We start from the raw sequence: 19297 nt of genomic DNA, 5'->3' as shown, positions 1-19297 counted from the left end.
TCAACGTCCCTTTACGGATATGAGTACTCCATCGTTTGAGTCGCCTGGGTTACTTCAGCCATGACACGTCCCCTCTCTTTGCTACTGACTCGGAGCTTCGGCCCCGGTCATGAGGAGTGGGGAGTCGCTGTTCCCCGTTGAATCTTCAATGCTTCCCAAAGTTTGATGAGAAGGTGACGGTCAGCCCGCCAGAGCCAGCAGCGATGCTTTTCGCCAATGGTTCGAACCAAGTCTTCTCCTGGAGCATCTCCTCGAAATGGTCGATCTACAACTCGTCCCTCGTCCATATCAGGAGTCAAACCGCGTAACCGAGACAAGCCTCTTCCGCCAATTGTTTACGATTCTGCTGACCCTGTTGCGGCTAAACGAGCAAGGAATACCGAAGCTGCTCGAAAATCACGTGCCCGCAAAGTCGAAGTCCAGGAGCAGATGGAGCGTCGTATTGCTGAACTGGAGAAGGAGCTGCAAAAGTCTCGTCAAAGCGAAGCCTATTGGAGATCCATTGCAGAGGCGAACGCGCTATGATGAACATGAAGTTTTGTTTCCGGTTTTGATCATTGTTATTTGAACTTTGTTGTGTTTTTTGTGTGATACTGTGTGGGCCGGCGAGGGCGGGCGGTTTTGAGCCATGTCTTCGTCTCGCATGACGATGTTTCTCTTGAACAATTGTCTTGCGCAACCTAAAAAGTCCTGGGATTTCGTTCCCGATGTCATCCCTTTGATTGCTTTTGATTCTTAATGCAGTTAATGATTTCGCTGCAAATATATTTTGCTTTTCTGTTTAGTCCTTTTTCGTGCCGGCCGGTTCTGACGTCTCCTTGGACTTGTCTACTGGATTGACTCGTGGCCTTAATATATGCTGCCGATTTGAAATGCCTCATTACTGTACTGTCGTTGTATGCTATTAGTTAACAACCAAAAACATTCGTTTTGCCTGGAAGCCCATTCCATATTCAAGCATTTCTCTTGTAGCTTACTGGAACGTAGCCCCTTTGAGGTTTGTCCTTGATGCACCTTGAAGATAGCAATATTAATAAGGGCCCTTCTGGAATGGCATACTCTACAGGTGTGAACCCGCCACTTTTCTCCTGGAGCCTGGATGATCCGAGAGGGGAAAAGTTACGATTTGGAGCACTGGTTAAACTTGTTCCCACCACCCAAACGCTGATAGTTTTCAACCTTGCTATATCAACTGCTAAGACCGGAGACTTCTTCGTGGGAGAAATCATCCTATGAAGAGAATGTCGGGAAGGAGAAAAACCATCTCTATTTTGAATCAACCAAAAAGCCCAAAGAAAAAAAAAAAACAAAGACACATACATACATACTGCTCCTTTTCACGGTGTCAGCCGAGCGCTAAAAACCACACGATGGAATGAAAACACAAAAAAAAGCCAGAGATGACGTGAAAAACACAGCAAACGGAAAACGAAAAGGCCGCCCCAGAAAGCAGGAAATAATTCTTCAGATCCACATTATCGCCCACACTCCAGCTCCATTTCCAACACCCGCCCCAAATCCCTTTTCGTAAATGATCAATCCGGACCTCCTAAACCCACGCGCCGTGACGATTGGAAACGAGAAAGAAAAAAGTAGCAAATGCACAAAAGGGATTAGTGGTGATCAAAAGGGGGCAAGGCCCATCAAGCAAACAAAAACGTGTTATGCGCAGGATCTGCAGGCAATGGAAAACAAATAGGAAAAATGCAAAAAAAAAATTTGGTACATGATATATGACAAGGTGATCCCCGTAACTATTCCCTATAGGTCCCCAGAATGCCCGAATAGCAAAATAAATCATACCGACGCAGCATTAAAAGCAATTCCCAGTTTTGTTTTCGCTCTGTCACCATGTCTATGAAAACGACAGAATGCCTGTTATATTGTCAACTATTATTCTTTCTCTTGGAAGGAAATCGTCATGTCCCTGATTCTTTTGGGTTACATGGTAGGGCCTGCGCCAGCGGACGTGTCGACAACGTTATCGGATAGGTTGATGAGAAGTTGGGCAAGGCAGCGTTTTGTCGCGGCATCGTCACGGAGAACAGATGAGAATGTAGCATCGCGAAGTGGCTCGGGAAGACATTGTCGAAGGGCCTCGCGAGCGCGGTTGTTGTCACTCAGACTAGTGGCTATTAGTAGGAGAATATAGTGGAGGATCACGCAGTAGAACGTACCGAAGAAAGCATCGGACAACATGCTTTAGTAATCTAACTGTCTGCTGTTCGACGAGTTGGGTGACCATATTGCTCAGGACAGACCCGACTGCGTAGAAACGCTCATACGTGGCGCAAATATACGCGAGGCCTATATCGTCAAGTAATATTTTTTGGACGATGAAAATGGCCACAGTTTTGCTCAATTCAGATCCAGTTTCCATTATTCGGAGACAGAGAGGGATGATCTCAGTTGTGAGAAGGAAATTGATCACATCTGACGAGTCATTCTTCACCAAAGCACCGATTACGCCCAGAGACGTCAGGCGAAGGTATTCAAATGGTCGTGACTTTGATGTAGTGTTCAAAAAAGGGTAGAGGAAAAGTGGAATATGCGCTGCCGCAAATGTGTTAGCCGCGAAATTCAAGAGAGTGGAGGATAAAAGTTTACCATTCAGGAACAGAGTCCGAGTTTCATTATGAGACGCGACGCACTGCAAAAGAGCAAGCGCATTGCAAACTCGATTTGACGCGGCGGCAGTAAGTTGTGAAGGGTTCAACAACGGGTAAACGGAAATAATCTCTTGCAGCAGCGAGGTCATGACACCTATACGATAAACTTTGATGAGCACTTGGACACAACTCGTATCATTCGTAGTGGAAGAATCATGTTGTCACCGACGTACCAAAGGAATGCCAAATAATCAGGGCCAACTCAGGCACCTGCTCCCGTTTCTTGCTCAGCTCCATAAGCGCAGTCTCCCTCCGACTCGGGTCCAACAGCTCCGCCACCCACACTAGGACTTTGCGATTCTCCTCGCTAAGCATGGTATCCGTGTTTAGAGACATTCCAGCGGCAGAATTGTCAGGCCCCCCCGGGACGGATTGGGCGTTATTCGTAGAAGCGCCGTTCAATGTTAGGCGATTGTAATGTTGCTGTTGCTGCTGCTGCTGTTGTTGTTGCTGGTGCTGTTGCTGGTGCTGAGCTACAGCTGCAACGTGTTGTGCTTGTGCAACATGCTGGGCAGAGGTTGCTAAAGAAGGATGGTGCTGCTGCTGTTGCTGCTGTTGTTGTTGTTGAAAGTGCGATTGGTGCTGTTGGTGCTGCAACCAGGTGGAATCGGCTTGGGGGTACTGGTGCTGATGCGAAAACAAGTGTTGGCTCTGAGCTTGAATCATTGTGCCAGGATCCGCAAGGGGCTTTATTTCTTTGTCGGCTGTTTGATCTTCTCTCTTTCGCACTCTGGGGGTAATGGCCCCGAGTGGGATTTGTGTGGTGGATGAGGGCGACGCAGGCGGAGGTTTCGAATTGCAGGTTCAAACCGAAGAGCGGGAAGACGTGGACGGCAGTAGCACTGATCCGAGAGCTGAGAGAGCTGAGAGAAAAGATTCAAGTGAGGATAATGACTGGCAGTGAGAGAGAGAGAGAATCGAGGTTTCGAGAGGTGAGGTGGAGAGCGAGCGTTTCGGTCCAGTCGGGATTGCTGACTCAGCATGGAGGACACAGTGAGAGTCAGCATATCTACGGAGTACGGAGTGCAATATCGAGATCGCTTGAAGGAATACCGGTGCTGCATTATGTTCTAGATCGCAGTACATCATCAAAACGCCCAAGCATCATATCATCGCCCAATATCTCCCTGTAGCATCCCATTTAACATCCATCATTTACAGTGCATATACATCGTCGAATCGGTCCTCACATCAATAGCCCAAATTGAACTCCACAAGACTCCAAGAAAGATGACCCTTTTTCATAAAACATCCATGCACAAGAAAAGCAAAAACGTCGTCCAGTACTCAATCGCGGCATATCCCGTTCATTACCAATCGTCAGAAATCCCCCAGCGTAAGAAAGTGATTTGGAAGACGAAAAGACGTCAAGCCCTCACCGCGCGCGAGCCACTCCCACTCCCGCCATGCCTGCTTGAACCGCGGCGCGGGGCGTGGTATGTTTCAGTGTGTTCGTATATTATTCGTCTTCCATGGCCCCCGCTACCACCAGCTACACGGCCAGCATCTCCAGGGCCAGCACCTCCAGGGCCACCATCACCCTTCCCACGACCGCTAGAAGGACCGGTGGAGCTGCTTTCAGGCGATGTATAGTCTGTCTCGGTGTAATACGAGTAACTCTTTTCGGATTCCTTGGAATGTCTCTTCAACCCCAGGCACACCAGGATTGCCCCGAAAATGACGCTAACGCTCAGCCATTGGAGCCATCCCCACGACGACTTCTTGGGTTTCGACGATGGAGGACGGCCCCCGTACCAGCCTCCATGGGCACCGCCGCCGATATGAGAGCCTGAATCCGTAAAGGACGATTCGGAATACACCGATGGCTTGTGACGACCACCGCCAAAGAGGCCTCGAACGCGGCTGGCGAGACTTCCGACGCAGAAACAGAAGCAGAGCAAGAGCAGAACGAACGCCCCTGCGAGCGAGCCGATGACGATACCTGCAATCGCACCGCCGCTGAGTCCCCCACCGCCCTTGGTAATTGGGACCAGTGTGCTCCCGTCAGTGCTGATCGCTGGGATGAATCCGGTCGTTTTGGTCGGACGGTCTGTAGCCGTGACGGTCACGCCGCTGGTCGGTCTCACGGGCGGGCTGGGTGACGGGAACGGGGAGCTTCCTCCTTCAATGCATACCCCTTTCCCATTACACGACTGTGCTGCCGTACAGCAGATATCTCCACACGGAGACTCCCCCAGGGAGGCATCGCATTGGGCGTTTCCAGGCGAGGTCGGGAAGACGTAGCGACTGCCGGTCGAAGTGACCACCACCAGGTCCGTTTGCGTAACGACAGTTGTGAAATACTCCCACTGGCCACCGCTCTCCGCCTGTTCGGCGTTGGTTCTGCATGCAGCCTGGCCGTTGGAGTCCGTATAGCACTGCTGCGACGGTTCACAGCAGACCTGTCCATAGAAGCCACAGGGATTGGCGCAGTCGCGATTTATTAGGATATTGTTATGTGGTGCCGGCGTGGGAAACGGCGAAGCGTGTATCGATAGAAAAGGTGTCGTAGCAAGGAGCGCAAGGAGGGACGAGCAGATTGAGCGCCGCATTGTGTAGGAACGAGTATGTGTGGTATGTATAATAAACGACAAAAGACATCCAAAAGAGCAGATCAGAGATTTGCCAAAACACAGATCAAGCACACAGCGCGATTGGCGCCGGCGACGCTGTGTTGTGAGAGCTCCCAAGCTCCCGTTGCTGGGGAGAGCGCTGCAAAGGAGTCGAGGCTGCGATTGGTAACAACACAGCAATCTCTCAAAGTCGGACGACAAGAGCAGTCAAAGAGCGATGATTCCAGGAAAGATGAAGATGAAAGAGAAAGAATTCGCATCTGCAGAGTCAACAGGCTGGGTTTTTCACGACCGCGCAAATTCGGTGGTGGGAAAGCTCCCAGCCACCGCATTCCACGATGCCCAACCACCGGCTTTTTGCCCGGACGAAGGTTGCAGCAGGGCAGGACAGTTGGATCTCTGACACCGGGAAGATAGAAGGGAGTCAGCGGCTGGCAGGGCGTTGGAGAACGATCCTCGCCATCTCGCGCCCGTTGTGGTGATGCTGTCGATGCGGGGGATCAACGAGACACGAGATGGTGACGATCGCTCAATGTTCGCTGTACAGTGAACACTCACACACTACGCTGCAGTCATCGACCAGCAGCAACACCTGAGTATGGACAATCTTCAAATGAGAAGAATCTGCATGCTGCTGCGAATACCATTGTGCCGTCTGTCTAAACAGCCATGGCTGCTCGACCCCTTTTAAACAAAATACGTGCCTGGTCAGAGTCGCTCGCCCACAGCGGCACCGTGATGGCATATCCAACAGCAGACTCACTTCCGCCGCTCTATCTCTCCCGCGCACGCCAGGAACTAGCATCCATCGCCGCCACAATCTCACGCTTCGAGCCCGTAACCATCCTCAGTCGCCCGGAGCTGGCACCATCCCTCCTCTCACACCCGCACATCCAACACGCCGGGCCCCGCCTCTCAATCTACGAGTGCAAGGTCGACCAGTGCTGGATCCGAGACAGCGGCTGCTTCTTCGTCCAAGAGCACTCCGCCCCGCGTGCCGTGGACCTCAACTTCAACAACTGGGGCGAAAAGCACCCTGTCCCGCCACACTCCGACCGCACCCTGGCCGCACGTTTATCCGAGCTGCTGGCCATACCCCGTCTACCCAGCCCACTGACCACAGAAGGCGGCGCGCTGGAAACCGACGGCGCCGGCACGCTACTCGCCACCGAGTCCTCCATCGTCAACGACAACCGCAACCCGGGACGCACCAAGGCCGCGGTCGGGGAGCTGCTGAAGCGCACCCTGGGCGTGCGCAAGGTGATCTGGCTAAAAGGCGTCAAAGGCCAGGATACCACGGACTGCCATGTTGACGCCCTCGCGCGATTTGCGCTGGACAGGTCCGCGAACGAGGGTGCGGAGCGGCTAGTAGCAGATGTCCCGGTGCTGCTGAGTCGCCCGCACTCTTCGCGACCAGCGGCCTGGATGCGGGTCTACGAAGAAGCACGCGCCGTCCTGGAACAGGAACGGACAGCGGATGGGCGGGCAATCCGCGTGGTCGATGTGCCAGAGCCGTCCATCGGGGGGTTGATGGAGCACGACGAGGAGGATATGGTTGCCACCTATGTCAACTTCGCGTGGGTGAATGGCGGGATTGTGATGCCTTCTTTTGGGGACCGCGAGTGTGATGAAAGGGCAATACAGATCTTCCAAGCGGTCTTTCCGGGGAGGATCATTGCGCCTGTGACGATCAATGCACTTCCAATTTTGGGCGGTGGGATTCACTGCGTTACTTTGCAGGTTCCGTCGAATGGCGATCAAGCTGGCGGTATTATCGATAAAAGCAGCTCCATGTCAGTTGCTAGTAATCCACAACTTGCCTGACAGGACTAGATTAGGGATATCTGTGGAATGATGTAGCAGGATAATAATATATTGTGTAAAGATCCATACTAAAACTCCATTCCCAATCCAACACGTTGCAATACAGATTGTAGATATCCAAAGAACACCGCCGTATAATTTCCTAAAAAAATGCGCAAACTGACCAAAATATAAAAGAGATGCCCCAACAGATCCTCGCCCACTATTTAAAATTCAATTCCGTCGAGCGTAAGGTGCTTGATTCATAGTTAAAACGCATATGTTGCGCCCTCAACTGTGCGAAACTGGCACCGTTGCCAGGGAACCGGACTACTTTCTTTTCCCCATACGTCGATCTGAAATCCTCCCTCGACTCAAAGAGTGCGTCGCAAGTCAGCCGTATTCCAAAACGCTCCACCATTTCCTTGAGTTTTCCAAGAGCCTCCCAAGGGTAATGGGTCTTGCATGCACTGGTTAAGTAAAGCCTCCGGTCTAGATGGATCCGTATCTCTACCAGCGAGGATCTCTGGACGCTATCCTGTTGGACGAATTCGTAGATCCACTGCAGCTCTGCCAGTCCAAGGTCGGCGGTGGTGTTTATGAACAAGTCTCCGTAGAAGTATTCCAGCACCAGAACGCGCAGCCGTGACTGTGTTAATTTGTCGGCTGCGGTTTTGACGGGCTCCCCGAGGCCCGTGAGAGCGTGGCCTGGGACGTAGAGAACTTTCAAAGCCGGGAAATCGAAGTCGGTGATTGACCATGCACAGTACGGAGAGCCGAATGAGCGCACGGTAAGTGTTTTCAACGAATGGCGCTGTATCCTTAATGTCTCCAGCAGCCTGCCCATTTCGAAACTCCCTTGTAGGGAACTGGGATCGAATGACAGGACGAAATCTTCAAGATTTGCAATCGGCGCCAGGAACAGTTCCAAATCTTCAACTACTGTATAGGAAAACCATACAAACCTCAAGCAAGTGATTGAGGATTTGCCTCGCTCGACAACAAGAACAGAAGGCTCTTGACCGGAGTGCGACTTGATAGGATGGTCACGTACCGCTAGGCTTGTACTTGTTGGCGGTATCTCAGAAGCAAGTCGCGGAAGTTGTACTTGGAAGCTAAGGCCGTGCAATATGAGCTTACGAAGCCGGGCTGTCTGGATAAAACGGAACCATCCTAGCCAATATATCGGAGATTCACAGTTGAGCTCAACCGTCCGCAGACCCTTGAATAATTTCAAGTTTGAATCAAGGGGTTCCCAAAGAAACTCGACGAAAGGATGCTTGACGACCAAGTGCTTGCAATACTTGAGCAGCTCAGGTCTCAGGCCATGCCCCAAGTCCAAGCAACCGGCCCTGCGGCTTTGGGGTACAATGCCCAACTGGATCTTCCGATAGAGATATGGAGTTGCCAGATCATACAGTCTTCGGCATGTTAATGTCAAGGCCCAGTCACCACGAGGCTTTTGGCTCCTCCAAGCATACGGCGGGTCGATCTCGAACAGCCAGTCGAAGATCGTAAGCAAGAGTTCTGCCGGCAGGCGAGCAAGGCACATCGACGTCTCGTCGGTCACTGATCCCATACTGGCTATATGAGGAAAGCGTATGTTTCAGTAGAAGCTGTCATTCAGGTTCCAGAACAAGTGAACGGGATAATTCGGTAGTGATAGCACCGATGGATAGGTGCGCGTAGCACTCTGGAGAAGGATGAAGTTGAGAGCTGGTACGGTATTTAATGGGCAAACCAACGCCGGATAAGCCATTTATATGCACGGCTCATCCCTCGAGTGGGAGAAAGCTGGATCAAGTTGGGATGCCTTTCTTTCGTTCCAAGGATCGGGCAGGCTCCGGTCTCATTCAACCATGTCTACCATGTAGGTCGAGAAGAAACAAAGCTTGGCTCGCATGATTGTTGATAAACGGAGGTTCAAATAAAGAGTATTATAAACGAGGATAAACGAAACACACCACTAGAAGCGACACTCATACATACCTGGTGTAAACGTCAGGCAGTTCCCACGCCCTATAACCCCAATATATACAGTTAATATAGACATCAATGCATCATAGACAGACATAGCCACGTAGACTTCCCTTTTTCCCTAGCTCGAGGCAACAAGCACCAAAGATTTGCCTGCTCGTTCAAGCTACCATCCCCGCAAGAGCGACTCCAAGTCCCGCCAGAATCTCGTATAGAAGTGATCGCCTTACGGAAGGCGGCGACCCGGAGTTGCCGCCAGGGAACGCGGTACAATAAGCTTCATGAAGACCACGGCAAGCCTGGCTGCTGAGCGTCATGCATATCGCCTGAGCGTCACCAGTGGGCTCGACTCCTGGTACCGTTATTCCGGCTCCTCCGCCGCCGCCCACAGTCACGCCATGGACTCCCCCCAGAGACCTTGTGCAGGCTGAATATTGCGAAACGCAGCCTGAATATGCTTGGACGCATTCTTCCGGGCTTCTGAATGTGGTCGGAATGTATACAAAGGGGAAGGGAGCGTTGGGGACGGTGCTGCCGGTGAGAGTCGGCGGGTTCGTCGTCGTTCCTGTGCCTGGCTGAGGGAACATGAACCCAGACGATGTAGTCGCAGATCCTGATTCTATACCCAATGCCGTAAGCGACTTGGTTCCGGAGGCGCAAGAAGAGGTAAGAAAACAACAAAAAAACAACAGACAAAACTGACCTGTTACGACACCGGTGCAGTCAGCCCCCGTGGGGCAACATGCGATATTGCTTGCATCGTCGCGAGAGCAGATTGTGTCTCGTTGACAGCAGGCCCCAGGCGCATTGAGAAACGCGCACGAGTTGTAGCCCGCGGGACAGCCGTTTTGGCGCTTGAGTAGCAACAGCGCTTCGCTGGGATTGCGAGCGATGATATCAGAGCCGTCGAGGAGAGGATTGTGGAATGGCGAGGTGCGATCGATGCCGGTAGCCTGCGCGAGGATCGGGAGGAGCAGCGAGAGTCCCGGCCGCATCCTTCTGATATCGACGAGGCTCTGGAGTGGGTTGCGATCAGGAATGGATTATTATCTTTTCAGAGCTGAATGCTTTAGTCTCGTATCTGGACGATTCAGTCAGTCTGTACGGAGTAGCATCCCAAAGGGTCATATAAATGGTGGCATACCGTCGCCGCTCACACATCAAAGAACGATCCGCTGAATAGCGCTTTCACAACGGGATGCGACACAAAGTGGCCAGAAAGCAGATTGTTCAGCGTGAAACATTGGAATTCGGACAATCCGTTGGTGAACTGTCAATCAGAATCCATGCCGCCGTCGAGGCCCAATGCAATCATAGCGCCGGCTGGACATCCACCAACGCATCCTTGCTGTCGCTCACTGCCATGGCAACCGTCGACTGTCAACACACCAGCAGCAGGGCTGGCCTGCTCAGCAACTGTGACTCGTCCTCGCTCTTGGACCTCTGTGGGAAGGATCCTGGGATTTACAATGAATCTGAACACTGCTACAGGGCATTGCGCCTGACGAGCTACGGCATCACCTCGTCTCTTGGATCCTTCCGGTTCATTCTGGCCATATATATCTTGCAACGAGGAGGTGGTTCAGCAGTGAATTCTATTACACATCAACGCCAGTGATTCGTCCAGGCAGGACGGTACATGCAGTCGATTCCCTGCAAGCCATTGGCCTTTGCGACGTCGAAGGTTCTTCCCCGCCGGCAATGTGCCAATGTCCCAGAAGACGTGCATTTCTTCTCGCGCATCGAGACATCGAGGTTAGTTCGCGCTGGAATCAGTGGCGGTCAAGCTCTTTTGGACTTTTGAAGAGTGATCTGAGTTGTCCTTCCAATGGCGTACGATCAAGCCCTCAGTGATACCGAATCGGAGCAGTCTCCTCGAGAGATTCCCGTCGTCGACTTTGCCAGCTGGAGACCCGACAGCTCGTTGCAGGAGCGTATGAAGGTGGCCGTGGAAATCGTATCGGCATGCAGAGAGGTTGGCTTTGTCTATATCCTCAACCACGGCATTCCCTCTGAGAGATTGGCTGAAGCCTTTGCTTGGTCGGAGAAATTCTTTCATCTCTCGTCGGACGAGAAACTAAAAGCACCTCACCCAAGCGGCCCTTCTGTCCATCGGGGATATTCAAGCCCAGGGTTAGAGAAAGTGTCCCAGGCGACGAGTGACAGGGACGATCCTGAACTTGCGAGAAAGTTGCGAGAGGTAGCTGACTACAAGGTGATCGCACACTCTTATTTGTTTTGATAAGTGCTACGGTCTAATGCCTGATCGTGAAATAACTCATATGCCCCCGTGAATAGGAAAGCTACGATATAGGGAGTGATGACAATCAGGATCAACCCAATGTGTGGATTCCCGAACAAGTGCTTCCGGGATTCCGAAAATTCATGACTGATTTTTACTGGGATTGCTTCAAAGTAGGCCAGAATATTATGAGGGCAATTGCTCTGGGAATCGGCTTGGAAGACGAAGACTATCTACTGCAGTTTCACTCTGGCCACAATAACCAATTGCGGCTGCTGCACTACCCTCCCCTCCCGGCATCCTGGCTGGAAGACCAAAAGTATGCGCGAATGCCGTCTCATACGGATTGGAGCACCATTACTTTCTTGTTCCAAGATGAGTGCGGGGGACTGGAGGCCGAAGATATCAACAAAAAGGGCTATTATATGCCCGCAACGCCAATCAAAGATGCGATCGTAATGAATGTTGGCGACCTTTTACAAAGATGGAGCAACGGTATCGTTACACACCCCTCTCCCTCTTCCCTCATCATGAGCTGTCTCGTCTCACCAGCTATCTAGATCACCTTCGGTCTACATTTCATCGTGTTACGCTACCGCCTCTCTCTGACCGCTACGAGGGCTCTGATCGTATGGTGCGTGAACGGTATTCCATTCCTTACTTCATCGCTCCGGACCCGACATCTGTTATCAAATGCCTTCCTGCGTGCGTGAGTGAAGAGAAGCCCGCGAGCTATCTCCCGATCACCCAGCGCGATTACAATCGGCTTCGTTCATCAACCCATTATGAAAGCCTGGCCACTGAAGCTGGGAGTGGATATGCGTATTAAATTTGGGCATAGGTTGGACATGTTGCCTATGCGGGAAGAGCAGTGGGGATGAATCCGCAGGATGCCCTTTGACGTTTATTGAATAGTGTGTTATGAAGATATGATAATAATTGGTGAATGGGCCCGGTGTGATGCTATACTCGCCTCAAGACCAAAGCAAACCTGGTATATATTCTGGAAAGATGGCAAATTATTAGGTAGAAAATATTCATTCCTTCATTCTTCCACGGTATGCTCGTGATGCATAGGTTGCAGGGCCTGGGCTTGGGGGTGAGGCTTGGCTTCTAGGGGCCCGCTGGGGCCTAACCAGCCGAAGCCTAGCCCCCTAGAGAAGCCCGAAACTCAGCTGTTCTGCTCGTTTCTGAAATCTCAAGGTAGAGCCACCACAGCACCGCTTTCAAAGTAGGTAGGCCTCCAAAAATGCAACAATGGCATCAATACCTTCTGGCTCCTTGATCCAGTGTCCTTCATTCTCCGCGCCAGTGTACTCCTTCCACTCCACCTTCAATCCCAGCTTTGTCAGATTTCTACGTGCCTGTCGGCCCAATTCAAAGTCTACCCACGCGTCATCGGTTCCGTGCAGTAGCAGCATAGGCGTAGACAGCATGGCCTTCGTCTCTGCTACACTAACCTCAATTTCTTCGCACCGCAGTAGGCCGGGAAGGGACTTTGAAACAAGAGATCCGGGAGTCTCTGCAGTACCATGACCCTCCGACAGCTGCAAATCTTCCATCTTGTCCGCCAACGGGAGCCATCCACACATTCCCAAAAAAGCGCCAATCCTTCCATCGACTCGTCCCCGCGAGCAGAGCAACGCCCACAACGCCGTCGCCATACCCTGGCTGATACCACCAAGGACAACCTTCTCGGACTTCCCTCCAAGAAGATTGATTTCTCGGCCCAGAACATCCAGGATGTATCGCGTTGACTCCCTGAGGCCGTCCAGTTGAAGTTCTTGTTGCTCAGAGGGATCGGACAGCGAGTACACGTCAAACCAAGCGGTTAATTCTTCCTTGAAAACTGAACTCCATAGGTCTCGGGACGTTGGGAATACCCATCGACACCCAGGGAAATGGGCGGCCAGGTTTTTAGTCTCGGAAGATTTGGAGTCGAATAGGTCTTTAGCGAATTCGACGCCATTGCTTGAGCGGCCGTGTAGAAGGATGATAGTATGCATGTGGGCACCGTTTGGCTCGACGATATGGAGTGGAGGAAAAGACATTCCTTCGGACCTTTTCAGGCTGGATTTCGGCAAATAACCAGTCAGATTTGCAGCGAAGAAGCGGCAATCTAACCTGTGGAGGAAATATTGTTGATGAAGGTAGGCAACTATCCTGCAAGCGACGAGACTCATTCCCCCCGCCTAGTTAGTTAACTAACTAGCTGGTCAGTGAAATCCGTCGCACTCGTCAGTAGCCAGGCCCCCTGTAGACTCGAAAACCAGCGTATAACTACGGCCCAACTACACGGAGCGTACCTGGCCTCGTCCATGGCCTAACAAGGAGACACAGGGTCCTAGAAACGACTTTTGATCAAGCTCTGCTTCTATAACCTGCTGACTCTTCTCTTGAGGCACCCTAAAGGAACCCACAAAGGGACTCTTTCTCCAAAGAAACCCAAGAAAGAGCAATGAGTTAAAGATGGGGATCATACCATCTCACCAAAGCTCATGCAAAGAATACACAAGTATGTGCCAAATAATGCAAGTCATGTATATCTCCTCAAATCATGATTCAGTCCTTTTGAGGAAAATACCTTCCAAGCCCAGCCGGACACCCTTCCTTACTTATGTCTCAGCCTGGACCACAGGCAGCAACAACTGGGGGCGATGGCTAGGTTCGAGCCTTCATTGCTTTGTAACACCAATAAATTCCTCTTTGGTCATCTTCCCGCTGTCGACAAGTGCTTTATCCTCCTCTTTCTTCTCCAACTCCTTATCATACTCATCCAACTCTCTGTGTTTCCGCATCTCAAATTCCTCGAGCTCTGCCTTGCTGATTTTATTTTCCCTCGTCGTCCAATCAGTGCCAAAGTGTTGGCGCAGCTGGGTGAAAGGAAAGCTGTGATGATCATTGAAACCAGATAAAATCAACATGTGCAGCCACATTGCCCCAGTAGTTTGTGACCACCTGACAAGACTGGAGAGCTCTCTGCTGTCTTCATGTCCTTTTGCCTCCTCTTCCTCTAGAACACGTATGAAGATTTCCAAGTATCTGAAATAGCGGCTGGCCACCTTGGGTGGCTTGTCATCCTCACAATCCCACAAGCTGTTAACTGGTCTGTCTTGAAGAAGCCACCATGGTGCTGAGCCAAACAGTTGGGCAGGTCCAATATATGAGCACTCAAGATCAACAACCCCTACAACAGTAAGATCATCCTTGCTCTTGACAATGAGGTTTGCTAAGCCAAGGTCATCACAAATCAACTTGAACTTGCCATGGTCATAGTCTGCATGGATCAGGTCACAAAGAAAATCTTTTAGAGCACTGAATGCAACATATTTTCTTTGTGCATTGTAGCAGCCAACAGTTGAATTTGGTTGCTGAAGAAGCTGCTCCCAATCCTGGCCAATCACATACTGAAAATATTCAGTTGTTGTCTTAAATCTCTGATGTTGGTCACCTATGGATTAATGATTTAGCAAAAAATCTCAATTGGTAGGGAATTTGAGGGAAAAGAAAAGCAAGATGACCTGCCGAATGTGTTGACTCCCCCATTTTGTAGGATCGTGTGTGCCTTGAATGTTAACGGACGCGTTGGTGTAATGCTCTGGGATTTGGAATCTGGCCATGGCAGGCTTCCAATACAGTCGAAATCGAGCTTGAAAAGCTGAAGTAAATAATTTGCCATTTGCCGGTAGATAACTTCAATGTCATTCTCGTCGATATCCTCTCTTATGAGTCTGGTAGATGCATTGGGGTCCGACAATAGGTCGCTGAGGCTCACACCATCAATGAAGCTCATCATGATGAATGGCCCCAGTCCAAGTCGGTTGCTCGCAGCAGGCCCCCATGCGTGTACTCTTGGGACCGGGACTGTAGTTCTCTTGTGGATAAGATCCAGTGTAGCTACCTCCATGGCAACCTTCTCATCACTGTATTCATCAGAAACCATCCCTACACACGGAAAACGAACCATCCAAGGAGTGCCATCACTAAACACCATTTTCATGCCAGCATTAAATGCACCATTGTAGAATGTCCCATCAAGGTGACAAGGAAGATTGTCTGGATGGAATGTTGACACCCAGGGGCAAAGCTGGCCTGTTCCGTGGGTTTTGTTGATTTTGTCAACCCAGAGTTCGCCCTGCATCTCATGGATAAGGTCAACCAGCGCGTTTGTGTCCATTACGCTGGACGAATGGTGATATATAGGCGTTGCATGCTCCGTATGTACACTGGAGAATCGATATCAATGACAAAGTAAAGATGACCAAGAGAAATAAGAGATTGCAGGCACCACGGTTTGTGGGTTTGATTCCACGGAGAGGTCATCACAATGCTTCTGTGCTTTCTTGGCCTAGCGCACATGGTGTGCCCGGTGCCCTTGGGATTCTCAGACTGTGATGTACTTGGTTAACAAGGACAACTTCAATGATATTCTGCAACAATTTCTTGCAGATACAGGTTCTCTACTATAGCTGAAATGGGTTGAAAACATTAAATCATTTCATTAGTGACCTGCAGTCCCCTATGCCATTCTGCAAAAACCTGCGAATTTTACTATGAAGCATGATACAGAGGTGCCGATACATTGCATGGTGGTTGACAACAGTAACGGTATAATAGAAAAGGTTCCAAGGTCGGCGGACAATTGACTGTTTCCAAAAGCGCAAAGAGCCCATTCCCTTCACATTCAACATCTACCATTTCCCTTAGCTCGCAGCTTGCTTAGTTCCGTTCTCCATCTTCGCAGCGGAGCCGGGACCAGGGAACTCCTCCAATTTCAAACCGATAATGCTATCTTCCAAGCTCTCAAGAGTTGGTCTTATCACGTGCGCCAATTTGCAAGGATGATTGCTGCTGTAGGAGCCCCTTGTGGTCCAATCCGGAGTCGTGATATCATCAAGGCTATCGGTCAAAGCGGCCAGTTGTAGCCCGGCAAAAGGTCTACTTGGTCGCGGGAACAGTTTCAGGCCGCACATATGTTTGGTCAAGGCGCCTAGCATCATGCAGGAGCACGCGAGAGAGCATCGATTCTTTGATTGGAAGTCATCAAAAAGTCCATAAAGGTATTCCACGATTCGCTCGATTGCCTCTTCTCTCTGCTCATTCATCTGATCTATTTGAAATTGTTAGCCCCGGAGTAGACTTGAGCGCGCTCCTTTTGTTTCTTGAAAGGCTTACTTATTACAATATCAGGAAGAGGAAACTCCAAGGCAGTAATAGGTCCACTACTTTTCCGTATGGCTAGCCTTGTCCAATTCTGGAATTTCGGCCGGCGAAAAACATAGTTGATCCAGATACAGAGTACTGTGTCTCTTGAAAACTGTGCTGGGAGCGTGCCTAGCTGCGCGATCCAAAACTCGACAAAAATCCCCATCACTTCGCCGCACTCGAAGTAGTCAACAAGAGATGCCATCTCGGCTATTGTCTCAAGGGGAGCTTTGCGCGGAACTTCTTTCGTCCGACCGTGGATGATACGCATCAAAATCAGGAAGGATTCAGGTTTCCAACCTTCCTCGCTGATTTCCAGAGGCTGGCCGTTGCCGAGAGATTGGCCTTCCTTCCATCCGCCTGTGAACATTCGTTTAAAGTACAGCGAGGCGAGGGAGAGATGTTTTGAAGAGAGCCGAAAGCGGGTTGTTTTATATATTGACTCTGCGACTTCTTGCGGCGCTTCAACTTTCGGAGTTTCGTCTTTTGGTGCCTCAGCCTTGCTCTCATCGTCGCCGTCGCTTTTACCGTCACCCTCACCGTCGCCCGTGGGTTTGGCAGCTGTAGCGTCTTCAGCTTTTGGCTCTTCGGTTCGCAGCACAAGCAGGACATCGCCGTCCGGATCGAGCTCGTAGTACTCTGGCTCCATGATTCCTCAATTGATTGACTTGTGTTTGATTCCGAAAGGCTGTGGTGGAAGAGGAAACTGGAGGGGGTTTATTTGGCGGCGCATAATGGCGAGAGCTCACTGGTCAACTCGGGAGCCTCGTGTTGGGAGGCATTAGTGCATTTTGCTTGCGAGCTTTGAAAGATGAGATATTTTGCGCCAAAGAAAGTGGCGGCTAACTAATGCAAGGGACGTTGTGGTGATTCAGTCGACGTCTCATATGTAGTAGTGGTCGGATGAGGTCGTTGCCAGCCACAACATCGCACATCGGGCGACGGGAGCTTTCATCTGGTGGCAGGTGGTCGAGGTTTGGGCTTTGAAAAAAAGCAAAAATAAAATAAAAATCAAATGACAAAAGTCCATGGATTCGCAGCTCACCCCAGCTAACTTGTCAGTTAGGAGCGGGATAAATATAGATCTGAAGCGAGGCAAATACGAAAGCGCAGTCCAGATTCAATCTGCACCATGCCTGTTGTGATAAGAACATTGCCGCTTTTATAGGATATCAAAGCCCGCATTTTGGTTAGTATGTAGTTCCACTGCCTGCAGGAGGAACACGACCCGATGTCAGTAACCACAGTACTCATCATCAATGGTGCACCTTGTTTTAATAATTGCTGTCCTAATGTGCTTCATCCGCAGATCACCGGCTCAAGGATTCAGGGCATTAGCACCTAGCTAGTAGTTTGCTTCTGGCTTTGTTGCAGTCATACACCATTGAGCGATTCCAGTGGATGAAGCAGATGATGACTATGTCAAGTCTGTGATGTGCCATATCTCGGCGGCGCAAATATATAGGTTATCTTGTGCTATTATCAATAAAGCGGATGACGTACCAGGTTGTTGTTGGTCCTATTCTAATGACCTTGACTCCGTGCAGAGTGCCTGTGCGCCGTGCTTTGGCTTCTTCCAATGAGAGATATATTGCAATGAGTTTTCTTTCGTTCTCTTCTGTAGAGGTTCGCGGAAGGATTGGGAGGCGGACGTTTTGTTCTGTTAGCGGAGACAATTGAAGCCCATACTTGCTGGGTATCATTGTTGTGAGATTGCCCTTTTCAACCCGGTTCCAAGCCATGTAATCTCAAGTTTGCTCAGGCAGTTATCCCTGTTGTTTGTGAGTTCGATGCTTGTAGTGCCGGTTGACTGCCGTGATAGAATCAATGCCCTTTTCGCTTGCCAGTATATTTCCACGCCTTGTGTCGGGTCATGGCAGGCATGTTTTCTTGAAGTGTATAAATTCGCGGTTCCCATGCCAATCTTATAAAAAGAGAAAGCAAAGGTGTGATTAGTGAAAGCCCAGCTCTATTTGACAGCCCAGGTTTTAGCCAAAGCGTGCGTGCTGGTGACACTTTGCAATCAGAGTAGATCCTGCCAGGCTGCGCAACTTCGGATTCTCTACGCAAATCGCAAGCAGTTTCGGGTGCGCCTTTGGTCTAGCGTTTAGTGGTAGATAGCCAGAATCACACTTCGTTCCGGCCGCTATCTCGTTCATCACCGCTTCCAGATGTCCAATGCCGGTCTGTATGGGATATCCACGAGAACCGGGCGTTTCCGTACAGGTGCCAGGACGCATTATGTGAGACATTCCATAGCGTTACTGACCAGTCAGAATCGAGGGGGAGATCGCGAGCGATGATATTGGACAGAGCCATCGAAAGAAACCAGATTTGAAGAGACAAAGCTCATGTAGGGGTTGGTCGCCGTTCTGCATCGGACAGGCTGTCCCGGAGCAAAGCAACAGGATGATGCCTTTGCATTTGCATATGCGCCGGTATCTAGCCTGTTGGCGCCAGCTCAACACTGCATTCAGGCCGTCGGACGGGTATCTTGACGGCAAGCTGCTTCCAAGGGCCATGATGGGAGGATCTCGTCTAATCACTGACTGGAAGAATGCATCTTTAGCAAAGCGTGGATGTCCACTGGAGTTGGACTCTTCCAGAGTTCCCACCGCGCCCTGTCAAGAACTCTCCAACCTCTTGAGTTACATCCTGGTGAAGCCTATTTATTGACCAACTAGTTAACGATAAATGCAGAAAATACGATGCCGGTTATGACGACATGATCCCGACCTCGTCAATTGTCAAATCTAGCTGCTGTGAACAGAATGTGCCCGAGAAGCCTTTTGTGACGGAACCAGAAAAGTCGACTTGCCCGACATCGA

At 50.5% G+C, this 19297-nt stretch overlaps 9 protein-coding genes across 9 annotated transcripts; 3 read left to right on the top strand and 6 right to left on the bottom strand.

Moving 5' to 3' along the window:
* Positions 1–216: 216 nt before the first annotated feature.
* On the top strand, positions 217–525 carry UREG_05824 (cross-pathway control protein A; the record flags this gene model as incomplete). Its single annotated transcript, XM_002585089.1, has 1 exon — positions 217–525. One exon carries the CDS (start codon positions 217–219, stop codon positions 523–525), a length of 309 nt encoding a protein of 102 aa, XP_002585135.1.
* A 1416-nt stretch (positions 526–1941) lies between these two features.
* UREG_05823 (cell differentiation protein rcd1) lies at positions 1942–3335 on the bottom strand (the record flags this gene model as incomplete). The annotated part of the gene is made up of 3 exons (XM_002585088.1): positions 1942–2125; positions 2178–2763; positions 2843–3335. 3 exons carry the CDS (start codon positions 3333–3335, stop codon positions 1942–1944), a joined length of 1263 nt encoding a protein of 420 aa, XP_002585134.1.
* A 701-nt stretch (positions 3336–4036) lies between these two features.
* Positions 4037–5221, bottom strand: UREG_05822 (uncharacterized protein; the record flags this gene model as incomplete). The annotated part of the gene is made up of 1 exon (XM_002585087.1): positions 4037–5221. One exon carries the CDS (start codon positions 5219–5221, stop codon positions 4037–4039), a length of 1185 nt encoding a protein of 394 aa, XP_002585133.1.
* A 690-nt stretch (positions 5222–5911) lies between these two features.
* Positions 5912–7066, top strand: UREG_05821 (uncharacterized protein; the record flags this gene model as incomplete). Its single annotated transcript, XM_002585086.1, has 1 exon — positions 5912–7066. One exon carries the CDS (start codon positions 5912–5914, stop codon positions 7064–7066), a length of 1155 nt encoding a protein of 384 aa, XP_002585132.1.
* Positions 7067–9183: 2117 nt separating this feature from the next.
* On the bottom strand, positions 9184–10017 carry UREG_05820 (uncharacterized protein; the record flags this gene model as incomplete). The annotated part of the gene is made up of 2 exons (XM_002585085.1): positions 9184–9641; positions 9726–10017. The coding sequence occupies 2 exons, from the start codon at positions 10015–10017 to the stop codon at positions 9184–9186; spliced, it is 750 nt and encodes a 249-aa protein (XP_002585131.1).
* An 833-nt stretch (positions 10018–10850) lies between these two features.
* On the top strand, positions 10851–11824 carry UREG_05819 (uncharacterized protein; the record flags this gene model as incomplete). Its single annotated transcript, XM_002585084.1, has 2 exons — positions 10851–11237; positions 11321–11824. 2 exons carry the CDS (start codon positions 10851–10853, stop codon positions 11822–11824), a joined length of 891 nt encoding a protein of 296 aa, XP_002585130.1.
* Positions 11825–12490: 666 nt separating this feature from the next.
* UREG_05818 (uncharacterized protein) lies at positions 12491–13315 on the bottom strand (the record flags this gene model as incomplete). The annotated part of the gene is made up of 1 exon (XM_002585083.1): positions 12491–13315. One exon carries the CDS (start codon positions 13313–13315, stop codon positions 12491–12493), a length of 825 nt encoding a protein of 274 aa, XP_002585129.1.
* Positions 13316–13939: 624 nt separating this feature from the next.
* On the bottom strand, positions 13940–15441 carry UREG_05817 (uncharacterized protein; the record flags this gene model as incomplete). The annotated part of the gene is made up of 3 exons (XM_002585082.1): positions 13940–14715; positions 14847–15187; positions 15218–15441. The coding sequence occupies 3 exons, from the start codon at positions 15439–15441 to the stop codon at positions 13940–13942; spliced, it is 1341 nt and encodes a 446-aa protein (XP_002585128.1).
* A 526-nt stretch (positions 15442–15967) lies between these two features.
* On the bottom strand, positions 15968–17118 carry UREG_05816 (uncharacterized protein; the record flags this gene model as incomplete). Its single annotated transcript, XM_002585081.1, has 2 exons — positions 15968–16374; positions 16440–17118. 2 exons carry the CDS (start codon positions 17116–17118, stop codon positions 15968–15970), a joined length of 1086 nt encoding a protein of 361 aa, XP_002585127.1.
* Positions 17119–19297: the final 2179 nt, after the last annotated feature.

Source organism: Uncinocarpus reesii, genomic scaffold, assembly GCF_000003515.1.
Source record: "Uncinocarpus reesii 1704 scaffold_3 genomic scaffold, whole genome shotgun sequence".
Taxonomy (NCBI): domain Eukaryota; kingdom Fungi; phylum Ascomycota; class Eurotiomycetes; order Onygenales; family Onygenaceae; genus Uncinocarpus; species Uncinocarpus reesii.
This window is presented reverse-complemented; position numbering and strand designations above follow the sequence as displayed.